This window comes from Eulemur rufifrons, chromosome 25 (genome assembly GCF_041146395.1).
Source record: "Eulemur rufifrons isolate Redbay chromosome 25, OSU_ERuf_1, whole genome shotgun sequence".
NCBI lineage: Eukaryota > Metazoa > Chordata > Mammalia > Primates > Lemuridae > Eulemur > Eulemur rufifrons.
Genome location: NC_091007.1, coordinates 1,294,011 through 1,309,957, shown reverse-complemented (window position 1 = coordinate 1,309,957; position 15,947 = coordinate 1,294,011). Strand labels below are relative to the sequence as shown.

At 48.8% G+C, this 15,947-nt stretch overlaps 1 protein-coding gene and 1 long non-coding RNA gene across 2 annotated transcripts; both read right to left on the bottom strand.

Moving 5' to 3' along the window:
• Positions 1-28: 28 nt before the first annotated feature.
• UCN3 (urocortin 3) lies at positions 29-5,212 on the bottom strand. Its single transcript, XM_069458862.1, has 2 exons — positions 5,027-5,212; positions 29-554 (listed from the first exon to the last, which is right to left on the bottom strand). The coding sequence occupies exon 2, from the start codon at positions 546-548 to the stop codon at positions 54-56; it is 495 nt and encodes a 164-aa protein (XP_069314963.1). The 5' UTR covers positions 549-554; positions 5,027-5,212; the 3' UTR covers positions 29-53.
• An 8,682-nt stretch (positions 5,213-13,894) lies between these two features.
• On the bottom strand, positions 13,895-15,932 carry LOC138375420 (uncharacterized). The gene is made up of 3 exons (XR_011231498.1): positions 15,820-15,932; positions 14,798-14,929; positions 13,895-14,282 (listed from the first exon to the last, which is right to left on the bottom strand). It is a non-coding gene; the product is annotated as an uncharacterized lncRNA (long non-coding RNA).
• Between the last annotated feature and the right edge of the window lie 15 nt (positions 15,933-15,947).

Here is a 15,947-nt window from a genome sequence, read left to right as displayed (position 1 = left end):
TGTCCCTTGTCCCTTGCCCCCCTGCCCCCTGCCCCCCTGGCCGGCCTCCTCCTCTACTTCTTCCGCCCAACCTGCGCCATCAGGTGGGCGTTGGCGGCTGCCTTGGCTTGCAAGTTCTTGGCCTTGGCGATGTTGAAGAGGATGTTCATGATGTTGGTGGGAACATCGAGGGACAGAGTGAACTTGGTGCGCCGGTCACTCTTGGCCTTGTCCTGGTACAGCTTCCCCTTGAGCTGTGCCTGGGACAGGTATTTGTACCGGGGGCTCCCGGCCCCACCCCTGCCCCCAGAGACAGAGAAAATCCTTTTCTCCTTGTCCTCCTCCTCCTCCTCCTTCTCTCCTGAAGACGGGCCTTGGCCCTGCAGGTAGAGGGAGCTCCTCTTGCCCAGCAGGGACACGGCCTCCAGCCGGCTCTCCTTGGCCTCAGACAGGGCGGTGTTGAGGCAGCTGAGGACGGGCTCGGCCTTGTGGACCTTGTGGGGGAGGCCTGTCCGGGGGCCCCCGAGGAGCAGCAGCAGGGGCAGCAGGAAGCGGATCTGCACCAGCATCTCTCCCTGCGGCAGAAAAGAGGGATGTGGGAAGGGGTTTGGGGCCCAGATGACGTGGATTAGGGGTTCTCCTACAAGGCTTCCCGAAGGGTGGTCCGCAGACCGGCAGCCTTAACATCTCCGGGGAATTTGTTAGAAACGCAAATCACTTTTAGATCTTTTCCCAGAACTAGCGAATCAAACACTCTGGGCCCAGCAATTGCGTTGTAGCAAACCCTTCAGATGGTTTTAATGATCCCTAAGCTGTGAGAACCGTTACCTTCCTAGTATTTTATGGGCTTTGTTTCATTCAGATTTGCAGGCGGCCACTGGCCCTGTGAAGTGGATAACAAAGAATTAAGCGTTTCGCAGCCTAACTTGGTTGATTTTAATGGCCACAAATTCACTTGCTCATTTATTTTGCATTATGAAAATTTTTCATGTTTATGAAATCTTATGAAAATACACGATTTCTTTCTTTAAATCATCCAAATGTGTGAACTCGCCATATTTGGGTGTGAGGCATCGTGTAGTGAGAACAACACAGGCTTCGGAGTCAGACAGACACAGATGGAATTTTGTCTTCACCCTGACTGGCCCGTGGGCCTTGGGCAGATTGCCTAACCTCCGGGAATTTCGAGTTCCTCCTGTGATGATGGGATGATAATAACTACACTATCTCATAAAGGTTAAGTGAAGGATTCAGTTAAAAATACCAATGCATGAAAGCGCCTGGTCTAATCAGACACTCCGTAGAGGCCGGCCCACGTCTGTTTATACATGAACAATCTCCAGGTCTTCTTGGGAGAAGGGTCGGTGTGCCCACACCTTTTCAGAAGTACACACACACGCACAAACGTACACATACACGTACACACACACATGTATGCACGCACACGCCAGGTGGTGTGAGCCAGGGGTTCGATCCTAAAGTCAGAGACCCTTGCTGTTCCGTATCTCTGGTTGTAGGTTCCGACTACCCCTCTCCACCCCAGTCCGTGCAAGATGTTCATTCTTTAAATCTTGCATTCAACAACCTTTTGCCTCTGACTTAGTCTAAGTCGGTGGTTCTCAAACTTAGAGTCCTTCAGAATCATGGGAATGGCTCAAACTCAGAAAACAGGCCCCTCCCGAGAGTCCCCACGTCCCTAAGTCTGGGGTGGGGCCGAGAACGTGCACCTCTAACGCAGTCCCCGGAGGTGCCGGCGCTGTGGATGGTGGACCACACACTCAGCACCGCTGTGCTGGTCTCCCGGCCCAGCTCTGTGCTCCTGGGTGTGTACCTGAGTCACAGGGGTGGGTCGACTGTCCCTGCAGAAAACAGACTTTTCTTTCCTTAAGTCTTGCATCAACAACCAGACCCTCAGCTTTATCACTGCTGAGAATACAGCGGTTGTTTCTGCACAAATAGAGTTGGAATCTGGTTTTGGCTGCCTTATGTCTTGAAGGCATCTTAAAGCTTGGGAGCAATGTTGAATGGCTTGTTAACCCTGAAAGGAGTTTATAAAAAACAAAAACCAGTCCAGCAAGGGTTAATACTGGTGGGAAAGTGGTGAGGAAACCCTGTCTCTCTACTCTTTTGTCCCCTTGTCCTTTCACAGATCAGACTCCGTCCCTCCCCTAACTGGTGACTAAACGCCCTGGTCTCAGTGCTGTCCCCCGTGAGAGTGGGCGCTGGAGTTTGAGAATCTCCTCATCCTGATTTCGTTCTTTTTCTGCTTCTGAAAGCAAGAGGCCCCTCCCCAGAGAGGACAGGGGAGCGGGGGAGGGGCGTGGCAAGGGGGGGAGGGGGGAATGATTTCTCTATTTGCACCTGACCAGCGTTGCCGGAGCTGGGTGGGTGGGTGCTAAGCTGGAGGAGGCTGAGGCAGGACCCAGAGTTGTCCTCACGCTGCCGCCTGGGGGTTTCCTTGCGGCTCTCACCCCACCTGCTTCCTCCCCATTCAGACTTTGGTGGCTCCGCTCTCAGAATCAGGAAAGCGGCGTTTTCTTCCCTCCCCTCGAGGTCCCGGGACAGCGCTGTGCGTTAGCTCTCAACCACCTGCACTTTCTATTGATTGCCAGGGCTCAGAACGCATTGAGTCTGCGCCCACCTGCCCCTCTACGTCCCCCCCTTGAGGACTTTGGGGCCACTTTGGGTGTGGCATTTCTTTGGCGTCTTCATTTCTGCTAAATACGTAGCTTCCGCTGCACGGAGATTTTCCCTCTGGAGCCACCTGGGCTGTCTGGGGAGGGCTGACGGGGTCGTTGGTGCCTGTAGTGAATCATGTCCTCGATACGTATTTGTCCAGTGGACTGAAATTCAGGTAAGTATTCAGGCACTTGATTAAACCAATTTACTTTCCAAGGTAAAACCACCTCTTTCAAATTTTCTTTTTGGATGTCTGTTCTTTTTGCAAATACATGTTATCACATATCATAGAGGAAAAAATCCTTTATAACGCATACTTTTCTTTTTCTGTTTTGAAATCATATGTGTATATCTGGAGTCACCCGAGTGTTTCTGAATAAGAAACATCTTTGCCTAAATAACTTTCTACAGTTTTCCTGGGGAAAATTTTGGACTTTCCCTTGCAATGGGCTAGCGTCTGGATAAGCTCCCCTGAAAATGTTCCCTGTCTCATCCCAGTTACAAAAGCAATCCCTCAGGGGTGGGGAAGTGAAATCCCTTGTAACTCTTTATTTACTTTTTTGCATTTTTGGGGGTCAACTGGTAAACACTGTGCCTTTAAAAATGTGTTATTCCCTTATTCAAATCCCAAGTCTCCTATCAGGGAAGATCACCGGTTCACAGAGAGGGTGCAGAAGGCGTCTAGGATCTGTCCAAGGTGTCCCGGAGCAAGCGTCTTGAAGTGGTGTCCCGTTCTCAGTGCATCCCAGGGTAGCAGAGCTGCCCTGTCTACAGACCCTGGGCTCTGGCAGGGGTAGGGCTGTGGGTTTTGGACGATGTCTCCTTATCCTCAGCACCGATGCAAAGTTATCAAACAAAGGAACTATGAATTGTACGTGATAGGGAAGCCCCGGGGCTGAGCTTAGTTCTAGTGTGTCTAAAATATTAGGGTTCCTTGCAATCCGGGATATATTCGCCATCCAAGTGAGTGGCTGGGGGCTGGGAAACACATTCAGATTTCTTTCTGGGACTTTTTAAAGGATTTGTTTACATGTGTTTAGGGTTTGCAGGATAAAAGAAAAGAAACTCTTCACAAGGAAAAATGTCCTTTTTTTCTCCATGTAAAGTCAGATTCCTAAGCAAGTTTCCACTCTTATGTCAGGTGGACTCTTTTGCCATACCCCCTAGTGTGACAACAGGAAAGCTCAGGACTTCCCCGCTGCCTGCCATGTACACGACTGAGCACCCTCTAGCTGGATTTCAGGGGCAAAGCTCCACACCCCTGGTTTTCTCTGTGGAGAGCTGAATCTCAGCCACTCCTTTGGGTTCTTGTTACAGTAGCACTTTTCTAAGGTGCTTTAAAGAGATACTGTTGCCTCTGAGGGCTGGACAGAGCCCAGCACTCAGATGTGAGGCAAGGGGAGCTCTGGGCCAGCCTGGATTCGGCACCTGCCAGGGAGAGGGGACAGTGTGGCTCAGCGAAGCCAGCTTTGCCCAGTGCCCAGCTATCCCCGGGGGTGGGGGTGGGGGCAATTGTCTGCAAACATGGACAAGAAGTTAAACTAAAAAGTTAAAAAATGAACCATTTAAAAACATTTTTTAAATGTTAAAAGAAGAGGGTTTTTTTTTTTTTTTTTTTTTTTTTTTTGCTATGTGGCTCTATTTGGGGAGGAAATTGCAAACAGGATTTCTCAGAAAACTTGAACATCAAAGCGTAGACAGCAAGCAGCAAGCATCCCTCTCCCCTTCACAGGGCACTTAATCTGTGCAGATCTCTGTCCCTGCCCCACGTCCCCGTGTACCAGGGCAGAAGGGACTCTGGGCTTTGAAGCGGGGACCTGGGCTGGAGACCCCTGGCCTCTCACTTGCCTTGGGTGTCACTTAACCTCCCTGATTCAGCTGCCGCATCCTGAACAGGAGACTTACCTGCCCCAGGTGTATCAGGCAGCGAAAGGGGAAGACGCAGAGAGGGACTCCGGCTCAGGGGGAACAACAGACGCTGTGGGCACCATCCTGCACTTTCTCCTTCCCCCACGTCCCACCCTGTTCCCAGTCTGGGGACTCTCACAGGGTCTCACTGTCCTGTTCACAGCTGAACTCTGCTCAGAGAAAATAGGTTTGTACCTAGGGATCTGTATCTGCCCCTGATCTGTTGCCTTTTGCAAAGCCGGTCTCTCTACACCGGCAAGGGGGAGATGGCTCTGCCTCCTGGGAAGCTCCCTGGTCTGTTCGGGGCTCGATTCTCCGGACTGAGAACACAGAGTGCAGTGGGGTGAAGCACCTGCCCCGTGGGCTCCCACCCCGGTCCGCTCCCCTCTCACACCTGTCCGACCCCAGCACCTCCCCAGTCAGGGCAAACACACGCAGGCAGTGTAGACCTCAGGCTTACCCGAGAGTGGACTTCGCTCCGCCGGGAAACGCTCAGGCAGGGGCGCAGCTTCAAGGCCGGGCGGTGCGCCCCGGGCACATCCCCTGCACCTCCGCCTGCCCTGGGGTCGCCGCCGCTCCTCCTCCGGGATTGCTCCTCAGTGGGCTGCGATCTTCCCTCTCTATGGAAACCGCTCGGCTCCCTTGTGCATCTATATAAAAGTGACAGATCACAGGGTGGGTCTTAATTCCAGACCTGGTGTCTACGCTGGGATGCGATTTCATTTAAAATACAACCAGAACCAGCCGCCCACGTCACCCGATGACAGGTGCTCGTGGCCTCCCGCCCTCCTCCCTCCCACCCTCCTCCCCTCCCGCTCCCCGCCCGCCCTAGCAACTCGCTTCATTGATAACAAACCAAAAACCCCCAGAAACAAACAAATAAAAACACTCTGGCCAACTGAGCAGCAGGGTCTCTGAAGAGTTTTACGGCTGATCTTAGTTCTAACTAATTTCAGCTTTGCCCGCGTCCCCTTCCCTCCAACCCGCCGTTTGGGGATCGGAGCCGGGACCTGCTTGGGAGGCGGAGAGAGCGGTTTGCAGTTCATCTCTCGTCTTGTCGTTTGTGGCTTCTGACTGTGGAGTGTTATCTGGCCACGCGTGCAGCTCCTCATGCTTGTGGCTGTCACATGCTCCGTGCCTGGAGCTTTCCACGGGAAGTCACTTGAATTTTACTGGGTGATGCATCCACTATTTAACGAGCTCCTGCTGTGTGCCAGGGACTGCCAGGACCCTGGGGGATTCTAAGATAAGTGAGGTGCGGTCCTGCCTGTGCAGGGCTCTCACGGTTAGGGAGACAGGCAAAAGCAGAACCTGAGGTCGGCGTGGAAAATGCCACAGGACAGAAGGCGGCAGCCCTGTCCCCTCCTGACAGATCAAGGGTGTCAGGACAGGAGAGAAGGGATTTTGGACAGAAAGGATGGTCTGGGAGGCCAGGACCAAGGAAGGGAGGGCCCGGGGGAAGGAGGGAGGCTGGTCCACTCCGAGAGGGGCCCGGAAGGCCAGTGTGTGGGGTGGCGTCCACTACTCCTGCCCTGGGCAGACATCAGGGGGTGCAGTCAGGGACCCTCAGTCGCAGGTGTGAAAACTGAGCTGCGAGGAGTGACTTGCTGGGTCACTCAGGCCCGGGTGAGAGTCGGGTGAGAACCAGGCAGGACGCTGTGCCCGGTGCTCCTTCGCTGGGCTGTGCCCGTCACCAGGGGCCGTGCAGGGCTGGCCTGGTGTCCCCTGTTCCCTCCCAGATGCTCTTGAAATTCCTCTGGATGGAGAGGTAAGCCGACTTCGGAAATCAGCAAAACCCTTTAATGCCCACGAGTATTTTGGGGGATAAATGGAAAGCCACTGTGGAGAAGGACTCCAAGCCCCCCACCCCCACAATTCTAAGCCTCTTTACAGAGATGGGAAATTGGACCTCCTGCTCTTCCTCTGACGCTGTCTGGGCTGGGAGTCTCTTGGAACTGGAGGCCACACGAAACTAGATTTGTGTTTTAATCCAAACTCGTTCATATATTCTACGCTTCCAGAAAAGATTTTTGTTTTGTTTTTGTTTTTTTCCCATTTCAGGCAATTGGGCAGTAATGGAATCTATGCAGGTCAAGGGGTAGACAGTTGGAAATGGGAGTTTAACCCCCTGTCTGCCTTTAGGGGCTCTGGGGTGCCAGGGAGGCGTCTTGTTAAGACACCAGATATTGGCTCCCAGAGCAGGGTTTCCCAACCCCAGTTCTGCTGACGTTCCAGCCAGGCAGCTCCTTGTTGTGGGGGGCTGTCCTGAGTATTGTAGGATATTTAATGGCATCCCTGGCCTCTCCCCATTAAATGCCTGTCACACACCCACCCCCCATTCATTTGTGACACCCAAACACGTCTCCAGACCTGTCCCCTCGGGACAGAATTGCTCCCGGCTGAGAATCACTGCCTGATTGTGTGGGGTTTAGAGACGGAGACAAACCTGGGCTTCTCTTCTTACAGATCCGTCCTGTTTCCTCTGAACTCTCCAGAAACCCTCCTCCCGGAGCCAGACCACACTGGGACTGAAGCGTCTTTTGGTGGCTGTCCTCGCAGCCTGCGTCCGCTGGGCACACGGAGTGGGCTCGTCGGTTCCCACTGGCCCACGCGGGGCTGGCTTTGGCGATGGCCTCCTGCCGCCTGGACGGGTCCACACAGGGTGCCACTCGGGCCGGGGCAGCGGTGCAGGTGCAGTCATAGATGCAGCACGTTGCTTTACGACTCGGAAACTGCTTCTGTCTGCACCTGGTGCAGGACTGGAGAGAGTCTTGGACAGAGGTGGGGCGGGAGGGGCCCGGGGATTAGAGAGCAAAAGCCTGAGGGTGTCATTTCCAGCAGACAAAGATTTCCCTCCCTGCCCATTGCTGAGGTGTAAATGCGGCGAGTGCTGAGCTTGCACTTGGCTCTGGCCTTGGGGAGCCATCGGTACCTTTCACGGTCCAGCAGGCAAATGTTGTTTAGGGGCTTAAATACCCTGCAGAGGGCCAGGGTGAGGAGAAAAAGCTGATCTGCTTGATAGATGAATAGAAATGGTTTGTATTTATAAAGCTCATTTCTCCCAAGTGCTCAAAGCACTTACACATAACAACATAATTATTTTCTCAACATCTTAGCTAGGCAGTAAGAGAAAAAAAATAGGAAGAAGAAGTTGGAGAGTTGTAAGAAACCTGGATTTATAGGAAAGAGGATTTATTTTGGAGACAGGAGACTCACTTTCTGCCTCTGCCTCAGTTGCTAGCTTGGCTATTTGATTCGGTCACTCAAATTTCCTGGTTCTCTGTTTCTTGTTTTATAAAATGTAGAATGGTGTAAACTTTCCTATTTTTATTTTATTTTATTTTATTTTTGAGTCTTGCTCTGTCTCCCAGGCTAGAGTGCCGTAGCATCAGCCTAGCTCACAGCAACCTCAAACTTCTGGGCTCAAGTGATCCTCTTGCCTCAGCCTCCCAAGTAGCTGGGACTACAGGTGCACGCCACCACACCTGGCTAATTTTTCTATTTTTAGTAGAGATGGGGTCTTGCTCTTGCTCAGGCTGGTCTTGAACTCCTGAGCTCAAACAATCCTCCCGCCTCGGCCCTCCAGAGTGCTGGGATTATAGGCATGAGCCACTGCGCCCGGCCAACTTTCTTATTTTTCTAAAAAGGTTGATGTCAACATAATATTGTAAGAACTTGATGCAATTTTACATGAACACAGAATATTATGGTTATCTTTATTCTTCAGTTCTCTCTTATTTCCACTGATTTTTAGTTTGCCTGACTTCTCTCTTACAGCAGGGTGGTGATGATTCCATTTTTTGTGCACTTTTCTAGAATCATAGAATGTTTAGCCTAAAAGGCACCTCGTAATCTAGTTCAATCTCTTCTTTTTTCAGAAGAGGAAACAGGCACAGATGTGTTATTAATAAATCGCTTAGACAGGGCCCCACGAAGGTTCCCCGACACTGACGCTCCCGGTGGTCTTGTCCCTTGCCGGGTGACTCTGCGTTTCTGATTTCAGGAGAAAACAACTCTGCTTCGAGAGTGAATGTTCTTTCTAGACACGGAGCCTATAATTGAAGATAAGATTATTGCAATGAAATAAAAATGAGAGATTATTAGATATTTATTCAAAAAGACAAGTGTAGGGAGTCAGATGACATTGAGATTACATTTTATCTCTCTCAATCAAGGCAGGGTGAAGGTTTTGTGTCGGTCTGTGAAGGTCCAGGGCTAGGTTAGAAGGCCGTCGCACCACTAACAGTCTGCTCTAGATGGTGTAAAATCATGCAAAATTGATTTCCATTGCAAAGAGGAAGGAGCAATTTAAAGTAAAAGGAGCATGCTTGTGTGTGTGTGTGTGTGTGTGTGTGTTTGTGTGTGTGTGTGTGTGTGCTCTAAGAGCAGGGGAGAATACACAATGAATAAATCCGTACTTTGGAGAGTACTTGTTACGAAGGCAGGGATGGAGGCTGCTGTAAGCTGGACAAACAGCCTCCTGGATGCCAGAGCCCAGGCGGAACGGTTGGCCCTCAGTGACTGATGCTGTCCCCAGGGCTGATGTTCTCCTGTTTTCCTTCACAGCCCTTTGCTAGTCCTTCCGCCCAACAATGTTCCAGTCTCATAGCTCCAAGGCAAAAGCAGAACACCAGTAGGATGAAAGGCAGATATCTTAATGAAGCTTTCTAAAAAAAATTCTACTATGGCAGAAACCTTCAATAAATTCAGTCATCCCTTCAAAATATGTTTATCGATATCCACTACGTGTGAAAAACAAGATGCCAAATACCATAGTACTTAGTGCTGAGTACTCCAGGGTCTGGCTACTCAAAGTGTGGTCTGTGGACCGGCAGCATCAACACTGCTGGGGACTAGTTAGAAGCTCCCAGCTCCGACTCACTGAATCAGAACCTGCATTTTACCAGGTAGCCCAGGTGAGAAGTGCAGCCGTAGGAAGCTCCCATGAAGGGCTTTATTACAAGAATACTTCTGACGACCAGTTTGAGAAATCGCACAATTGGATGGGAAGGGAGCCCTCGAGATTAGAGGTGTTCATCTGTCTTATTCTTCAGGGAACACAGCTTGATTTTGCCCCAGCAAGAACTGTTGGGAATTATGTCACTTGGTCCCCTTAGGGTCAGGAGCTTTGGGAAGGACATCCGTGTCACCACGGTGCAAGGCTGGCAGCAGAGAAATGAACAAATGCTGTCAGATAGTTCATGTAAGACGTCCCCACCGATGGCCCTGGTGTGGCTCTAGAGGATATTCAGACAAGGGCAGGAGCAACGGAGGAAACTTGGGCTGCATGGCATAGGTATTATTTTATGTTTTGCCTTTTATTTTCCTTCCCACTGCATTTTCAAACATTTAAAAAGCCGACTTCTCTCTCTGCTCATCGGAGACTTATTTTCCCACTTGGCGTCACGGGGACAGCCACACCACCGTTCTCATTTCACACGCTGTGTCGGGTGGGCGGCTCGCCGGGGCTGCGGGTCCTCAAGTTCCCCGTAGGAAGGAGGGCTGAAGCTCATCCTGGAGAGCAGCCGGCGCGCGAGCGGGGCCGGTGTGTGCGGAAGGCTGGCCGACACCCCGTCCGCGTGAGATGCGGAGAAATCTGGGCTGAACCCGAGCTGCAAATGAGAACATCGCTCCTGCCCGGCGTCTCTCGCAGCAGCTCGGGAGTGAAAATGAGATTTCCCGAAACAGTCATTCATCGTTTATTTCCGACTCGAGCATCCTTCTCTCCCAGGCTTGTTTCAAACATCCAGACTTTGTTACTGAAGAGATGGCCGACTTTCGGTGCTCTCCCAGGAGGGGAACGCCGTTGCCCTTTGTAGAGTACGGGAGTCGCCCAAAGGACTCTTGATATGCTTTTTTTTTAAAAAGCATTTTTTTTAATTTTTAACATTTTCTAATTTCCAAAAAAGTAGAAATAAGAGCACAATGAACACTGGTGTGCGTGTGTGTGTGTGTGTGTGTGTGTACACTGGAGTGTGTGCACTGGTATGTGTGGGTGTGTGTGTAAATGAAGAATCCAGGTCAGCTGTCTTCTAGAATCCCCGCACCTGGATTTGTCTCTCCTAAGGCTACACATTTTTGGCAAGAAGACCACGTCAGTGACACGCACTTCTCACTGCATCCCATTACGAACTGTGTGAGAACAGTTTGTGTCATTACCAGTCACGTTAATTTTGATCACTTGCTTAAGATGTTTTTTTTGCGAGATGGCTCCATTGTAAGGTACCTTTTCTCCTTTCTAGTTACCAAGTGACCTGTTGATAGTCGGAGAGCGTGTGAGTATCCTGTTTCCCAATAGGCTTCCACCCAATGGCTTTAGCTTTTCTTGACAACAGTTGATTGAATAAATTACAACATTGGGGTTTGCAAAATGATGATTTTCTAATTTTGGAATTCCTTCTGTACTTGTTGGTTGGCATCTTTTGTAGAGAAGAGCACCCCTCTCACCTTTCTTCTTTGTCTCTTTTTCTCTGTCTTTCTCTAATTTCTGAATATTACTATGGAATTATGGATTATTAAAAATTCCATGTGTTATAATCCATTACTATATATTTTTTAAATTCTCCAGTTATTCCAAATGTGTCCCATTGGACCTTCAGGCTAATTCTTGTGTTCTTTGACATGTCCCTACTGGATTAAGAAAACCCACATCCTTAGTTTGTGGTAAAACAAGATGTTCCAGGCTCCCTTGTACTCTCACTACCCGAGGGCTGGGACCAAACATTGCTCCAAAGGGCTGTGATCCTCTTAGCGGGAAATGCTATTTAGAAATAATATTTAGTGGGGGATGCTAGGTGTGCTCCTGGCTAGTGGGGTATCAATACTTCTAGGCCCTTTCTGTAGACAGAATTAGGAAATATATTTCTAAAAATAATAAATTTTTCCCAAGTTGATCTATAGATTCAATGCAATCCCAGTCAACATCCCAATAAGGTATCTGACAGAACTTAGCGAGCTGATGTTAAAATTTATCTGAAAAATCAAAGGACCCAGCACAGCTATAATAAAACAATCTCGTAAAGAAGAACACACTTTAAGAACATGCACTACCTGAGTTCAAGATGTATTATAAAGCTATAGTACTGGGTGTTACGGATCAACAAATAGATTAACGGTACAGTATAAAGAGTTTAGAAATAGATCCATATGTACACAGTCAATTGATTTTTTACAGATGCACAAAGTTACTTCAGTGGGAAAAGAACATCTTTCAACAAATGGTGCTGGGACAAGTGAATATCCATATACAACACAATTACTCAAAACCATACACTATTCCACATATAAATCACACCCTACTCCACATATAAACCATACACTACTCCATATATAAAAATGAACTCAAAATGAATCATAGAACTAAATGTAAAACCTGAAAGTATAAAACTTCTAGAAGAAAACACAAGAAAAAATTCTTTGTGACTTCAGGTTACGCAAAAATTTCTACAAGACACCACCAAAAGCATGATCTGTTTAAAAAAATTGATAAATTGGACTTTACTAACATTGAAATCTTCTGCTTTTCGAAGTTCACCAATAAAAAAATAGAAAGACAAGACAGACCAGGATAAAGGACTTAAAAATCACATAATAAAGGAACTGATCCCAATATTTATAAAAAGATCCCTTTTAAACCTTAAAAAGATTTGCAACACCACAAGAAAATGCTACTCTTCTCACCAAATTTGGTTTTTGAGACTATAATTATTTTTCATAAAAATGTTATTGATGTGGGCCGGGCGCGGTGGCTCACGCCTGTAATCCTAGCACTCTGGGAGGCCGAGGAGGGTGGATCGGTTGAGCTCAGGAGTTCGAGACCAGCCTGAGCAAGAGTGAGACCCCGTCTCCACTAAAAAAATAGAAAGAAATTAGCTGGACAACTAAAAATATATAGAAAAAATTAGCTGGGCATGGTGGCGCATACCTGTAGTCCCAGCTACTCGGGAGGCTGAGGCAGGAGGATTGCTTGAGCCCAGGAGTTTGAGGTTGCTGTGAGCTAGGCTGACGCCACAGCACTCTAGCCTGGGAGACAGAGCAGGACTCTGCTTCCAAAACAAAAAAAAATGTTATTGATGTTATTAGGTAATGAATTGTTATTGTACAATGTATTGGTACACAAACTCATTCATGTATTAATCATCATATCAATGATACATATTAATTAATGATATAAAATTATCAATACTTTTATGAATAATCATAAAAATAATATATACTTTTAAATTTCCCAGTATTAACGTTGATTACAGTAACTATTGATAAATATAACCCACAGTAACAAAAGCTCTTGGGGGTCGTCCTAAGAGCATAAAGGGATCCTGGGACCAAGAGTTTGAGAACTGCTGTTGTCAACAGTAGATATTACGGAAGATGAGCAACAGCATTTTCTGTTTTCATATCAGCCAAGTGCTCTGTGGGGAAAGATCCTTGTGCAAATTAAGGAAAGGCTGTTTTAAGGTCAGTTTGGTTTTCATTAAATACTTGGGTTGGGTCAGGCTCTCAGATGGACCCTAACGACAAGTTCTCGCTACAGCGTGTGGTTATTTATTAGACTCAGACATGGCCTCTCATCCCGGCAACGCTTTTATCCCAGCGCAGTGCTCGGGGAGAGGAAGATGGACCTTCCTGCAAGAGTCAGGAATGCCCGGGTGCTCTGGTTTCGGGACATTTGATGAGCGTCACCTTGCTGTGCTCACCTGTTCAGGTGCCACTTATGACCGTCTCTGGCTTGTTCTGTGTCCGTGTACTGGAGTCCCAGATGAAAGCCCTTTCTTCTCCGTGTTCTTTGCAGGCACCAGCCACAGGGGCTGGTTCTTTGCTGCGCGTTACAGAAGGCGTCTGGGTCCCTCATCTCTCTCTTCATGCTGACGAACTCGGATGAAAGCTCTGTGTCCACCGGGCTCCTTGGTCGTCAGCCGCATCTCTCCGCTGCCCTGACCTTTCTGGCTCTCCTCCGCGGGGCGCAGCCGGGGGAGAACCCCACGTCAGCGAGGATAAATCAGTCTCTGAAATGGAGTTTCTTCAGAGATATTTGCAAGAGGGGAGTATGTGGGAGAAAAACTTAAATGTCAGCGATAAATACGTTGCAGTTTTCAACAAAGGAAGTGGTTCAGGGAGGCTCAGAGTTGCCATTTGCTATTTCAAAATTATAGGGCTGGAGTATTTTCCCATTTGGAAGAGGAACATGATGGTCTTTTTTTAAAAATGCATTTCATTTTTCAAAGGAAATTTGAATTTTTGCAAAGGCCATTTATTCTCTTAAATATTTATTTAGTGCCTATGGGTGTGACGGGCAGCCCTGACTGCTGGAGTTCTTGTGTTCTAGACACAAGCCTGTTATCAGACATCTGATTTGCAAATACTTCCTCCCGCCCTGTAGGCTGTCTTTTCACTTTCTTTATAGTGTTCATTAAAATACAAAAGTTCTAAGCTTTAATGAAATGGAATTTATTTTTCTTTTATTTCTTATGCTTTTGGTGTCATAGTTAAGAATTCGTTACCAAATCTGCGGTTACAAGGGCCCACGTCCACACCCCGCACTTCTAGACCTTGGAATTGCTGCCAGTTGGCTCCACGCCCCTTCCTCTGGGTCATGTGACCTCTGGTCTGTCCTTTGAGGATGAGCCAGGCTGCTGGGGCACACGCCCGGAGGTGGGGGGTGGCACGGGGCAGCTGTCTGTGGAGGTGTGGACAGGAAACTGCCTGGGAGCAGATGTCTACCAGGGAAAGAAGCATGAGTTATACACATGGGCTGGCCACTGCTGATGAGAGACTTTCTAGAGAGTACTTGGGAGTTATCAGTGGGAGAAAGAAGGGGTGGTGAAGAGGAGGTGGCAGGAATAGGGTAAGATGCTACGACTAAGGATCTCCTGGTGCATAGCACAGTGCCACAGATTCCAAGGGGCTCGATACAGGTGTGGAGAGTCAGAGGTAAACTGTTATACCTACGGCGGGAGGTGGAGAGAGGTGGCCAGGAGAATGTGCCTGGCTGGTGGGATGCTTGGCCCAGAAGTGGGCGGAAGGAAGGAAGGAAGGAAGGAAGGAGTTGGGACAGCCACCAGGTAAAATCTATGGGGCTCACACCTTTCGGTCCTGGGGGAGATCTTGGGAGATTCATCTGCACTAAACTTCGTTCTTGAAAGCAGGTGAGGTTTTACGATCCCTATTTTGCTGAAGATGTGATTGGAGCCCAAGGTTGAGGATGGAGTGGTTTGCCCAAGTTCATACAGACCTCCTCCCAAGGCAAGCCGCTTTCCGGAAGCTACTTGAGTGTTAAAATGACGCGATTGGTTGAGGTTTCTCCAAGGAGCGAGTCAGCTTCCCCACGATTCCACAGGGACCGAGACGCCTTTCTTCTTGCAGGCTGTGGATTGGTCAAACGTCATCTTAGACATGGACGTAGCAGGTGATGAAGGTGATGGTGAAGGGAGCGGGGAGCTGGGGGGTGGGGCAGGCGGGATCCTCAGGGTTAAAGCAACGTCCCACGACCCACCCCCTCCTCAGGAAGCCACTGCCTGGGCCAGCACCCCGGACGCCCAGTGGGGTTTAATCCCCCCAAATCTTGTCAGAGAAATGACTTCCTTTTCTGAAAGTTCAATACCTTTTACCTTTGCTAAATACTGACTAGTTCTGTGTTTCTTTTTGCTGCAGACTCCGTGGCAAACCCATTAGTAGCTCATTAGCCTGGACTGTTGGAGCTGAGCTGATTCTAATTAAGGAAAATTAGTTTGCGGAGTTTAAACCGACGCCGGAAGTGCTCCGCGCCCAGCCAAACAGGAGCTTGATAAATGCCACAGCACAACTGGCAAATGTTGGCAATCAGAGGCAATAAAACCGCTAATGGCTTTCAATAATTCCGTCAAAAAAGGTCACACGTTAGTCAGGGGTGGATGAGCAGAGGGAGGATTATCTCACCAGGAATCTAATAAATTTTGCTGGATTTGGGGAAAGGAAACAAAGGGATGTGGAAAACAGGACTGGGTGTCGAGGAATCCTGCTGAATGTTCAAGAAGAACTTTAGTTCCCGATACCTTTTATGACCTTGGGTTTCTTACTTTTTGCAACAGGAATGATTGGTAAGTTTGGATTCACAGGTATGAGAAACAGCACTGCCCATTTGTAAAGCTCTAATTTTTCCCTTAACCACTGTCTCTCCTAGTTGATTTTCTAAGTGATTCCGTGAGGTATCGATGGGTAAGCCAGTGAGGTCTACAGGGCTCACTTGTTGATCATCAGTCAGTAGTCGTAACTCACAAGTCATTTCTTCCCATAATCCCGTGAGCTCTTCTCTCGAAACCTTGTATCAAGGCCTCTTTTGGTTCCAGCAGGTGGCGGGAAGGGAGCGACACTTTGAGGTGCAGCTTCCTCCCCCTGCAGATGAA

What these genes read in the sequence shown, in the direction of transcription:
- UCN3 (XM_069458862.1), bottom strand. Translation starts at nt 548, where the DNA reads ATGCTGGTGCAGATCCGCTTCCTGCTGCCCCTGCTGCTGCTCCTCGGG.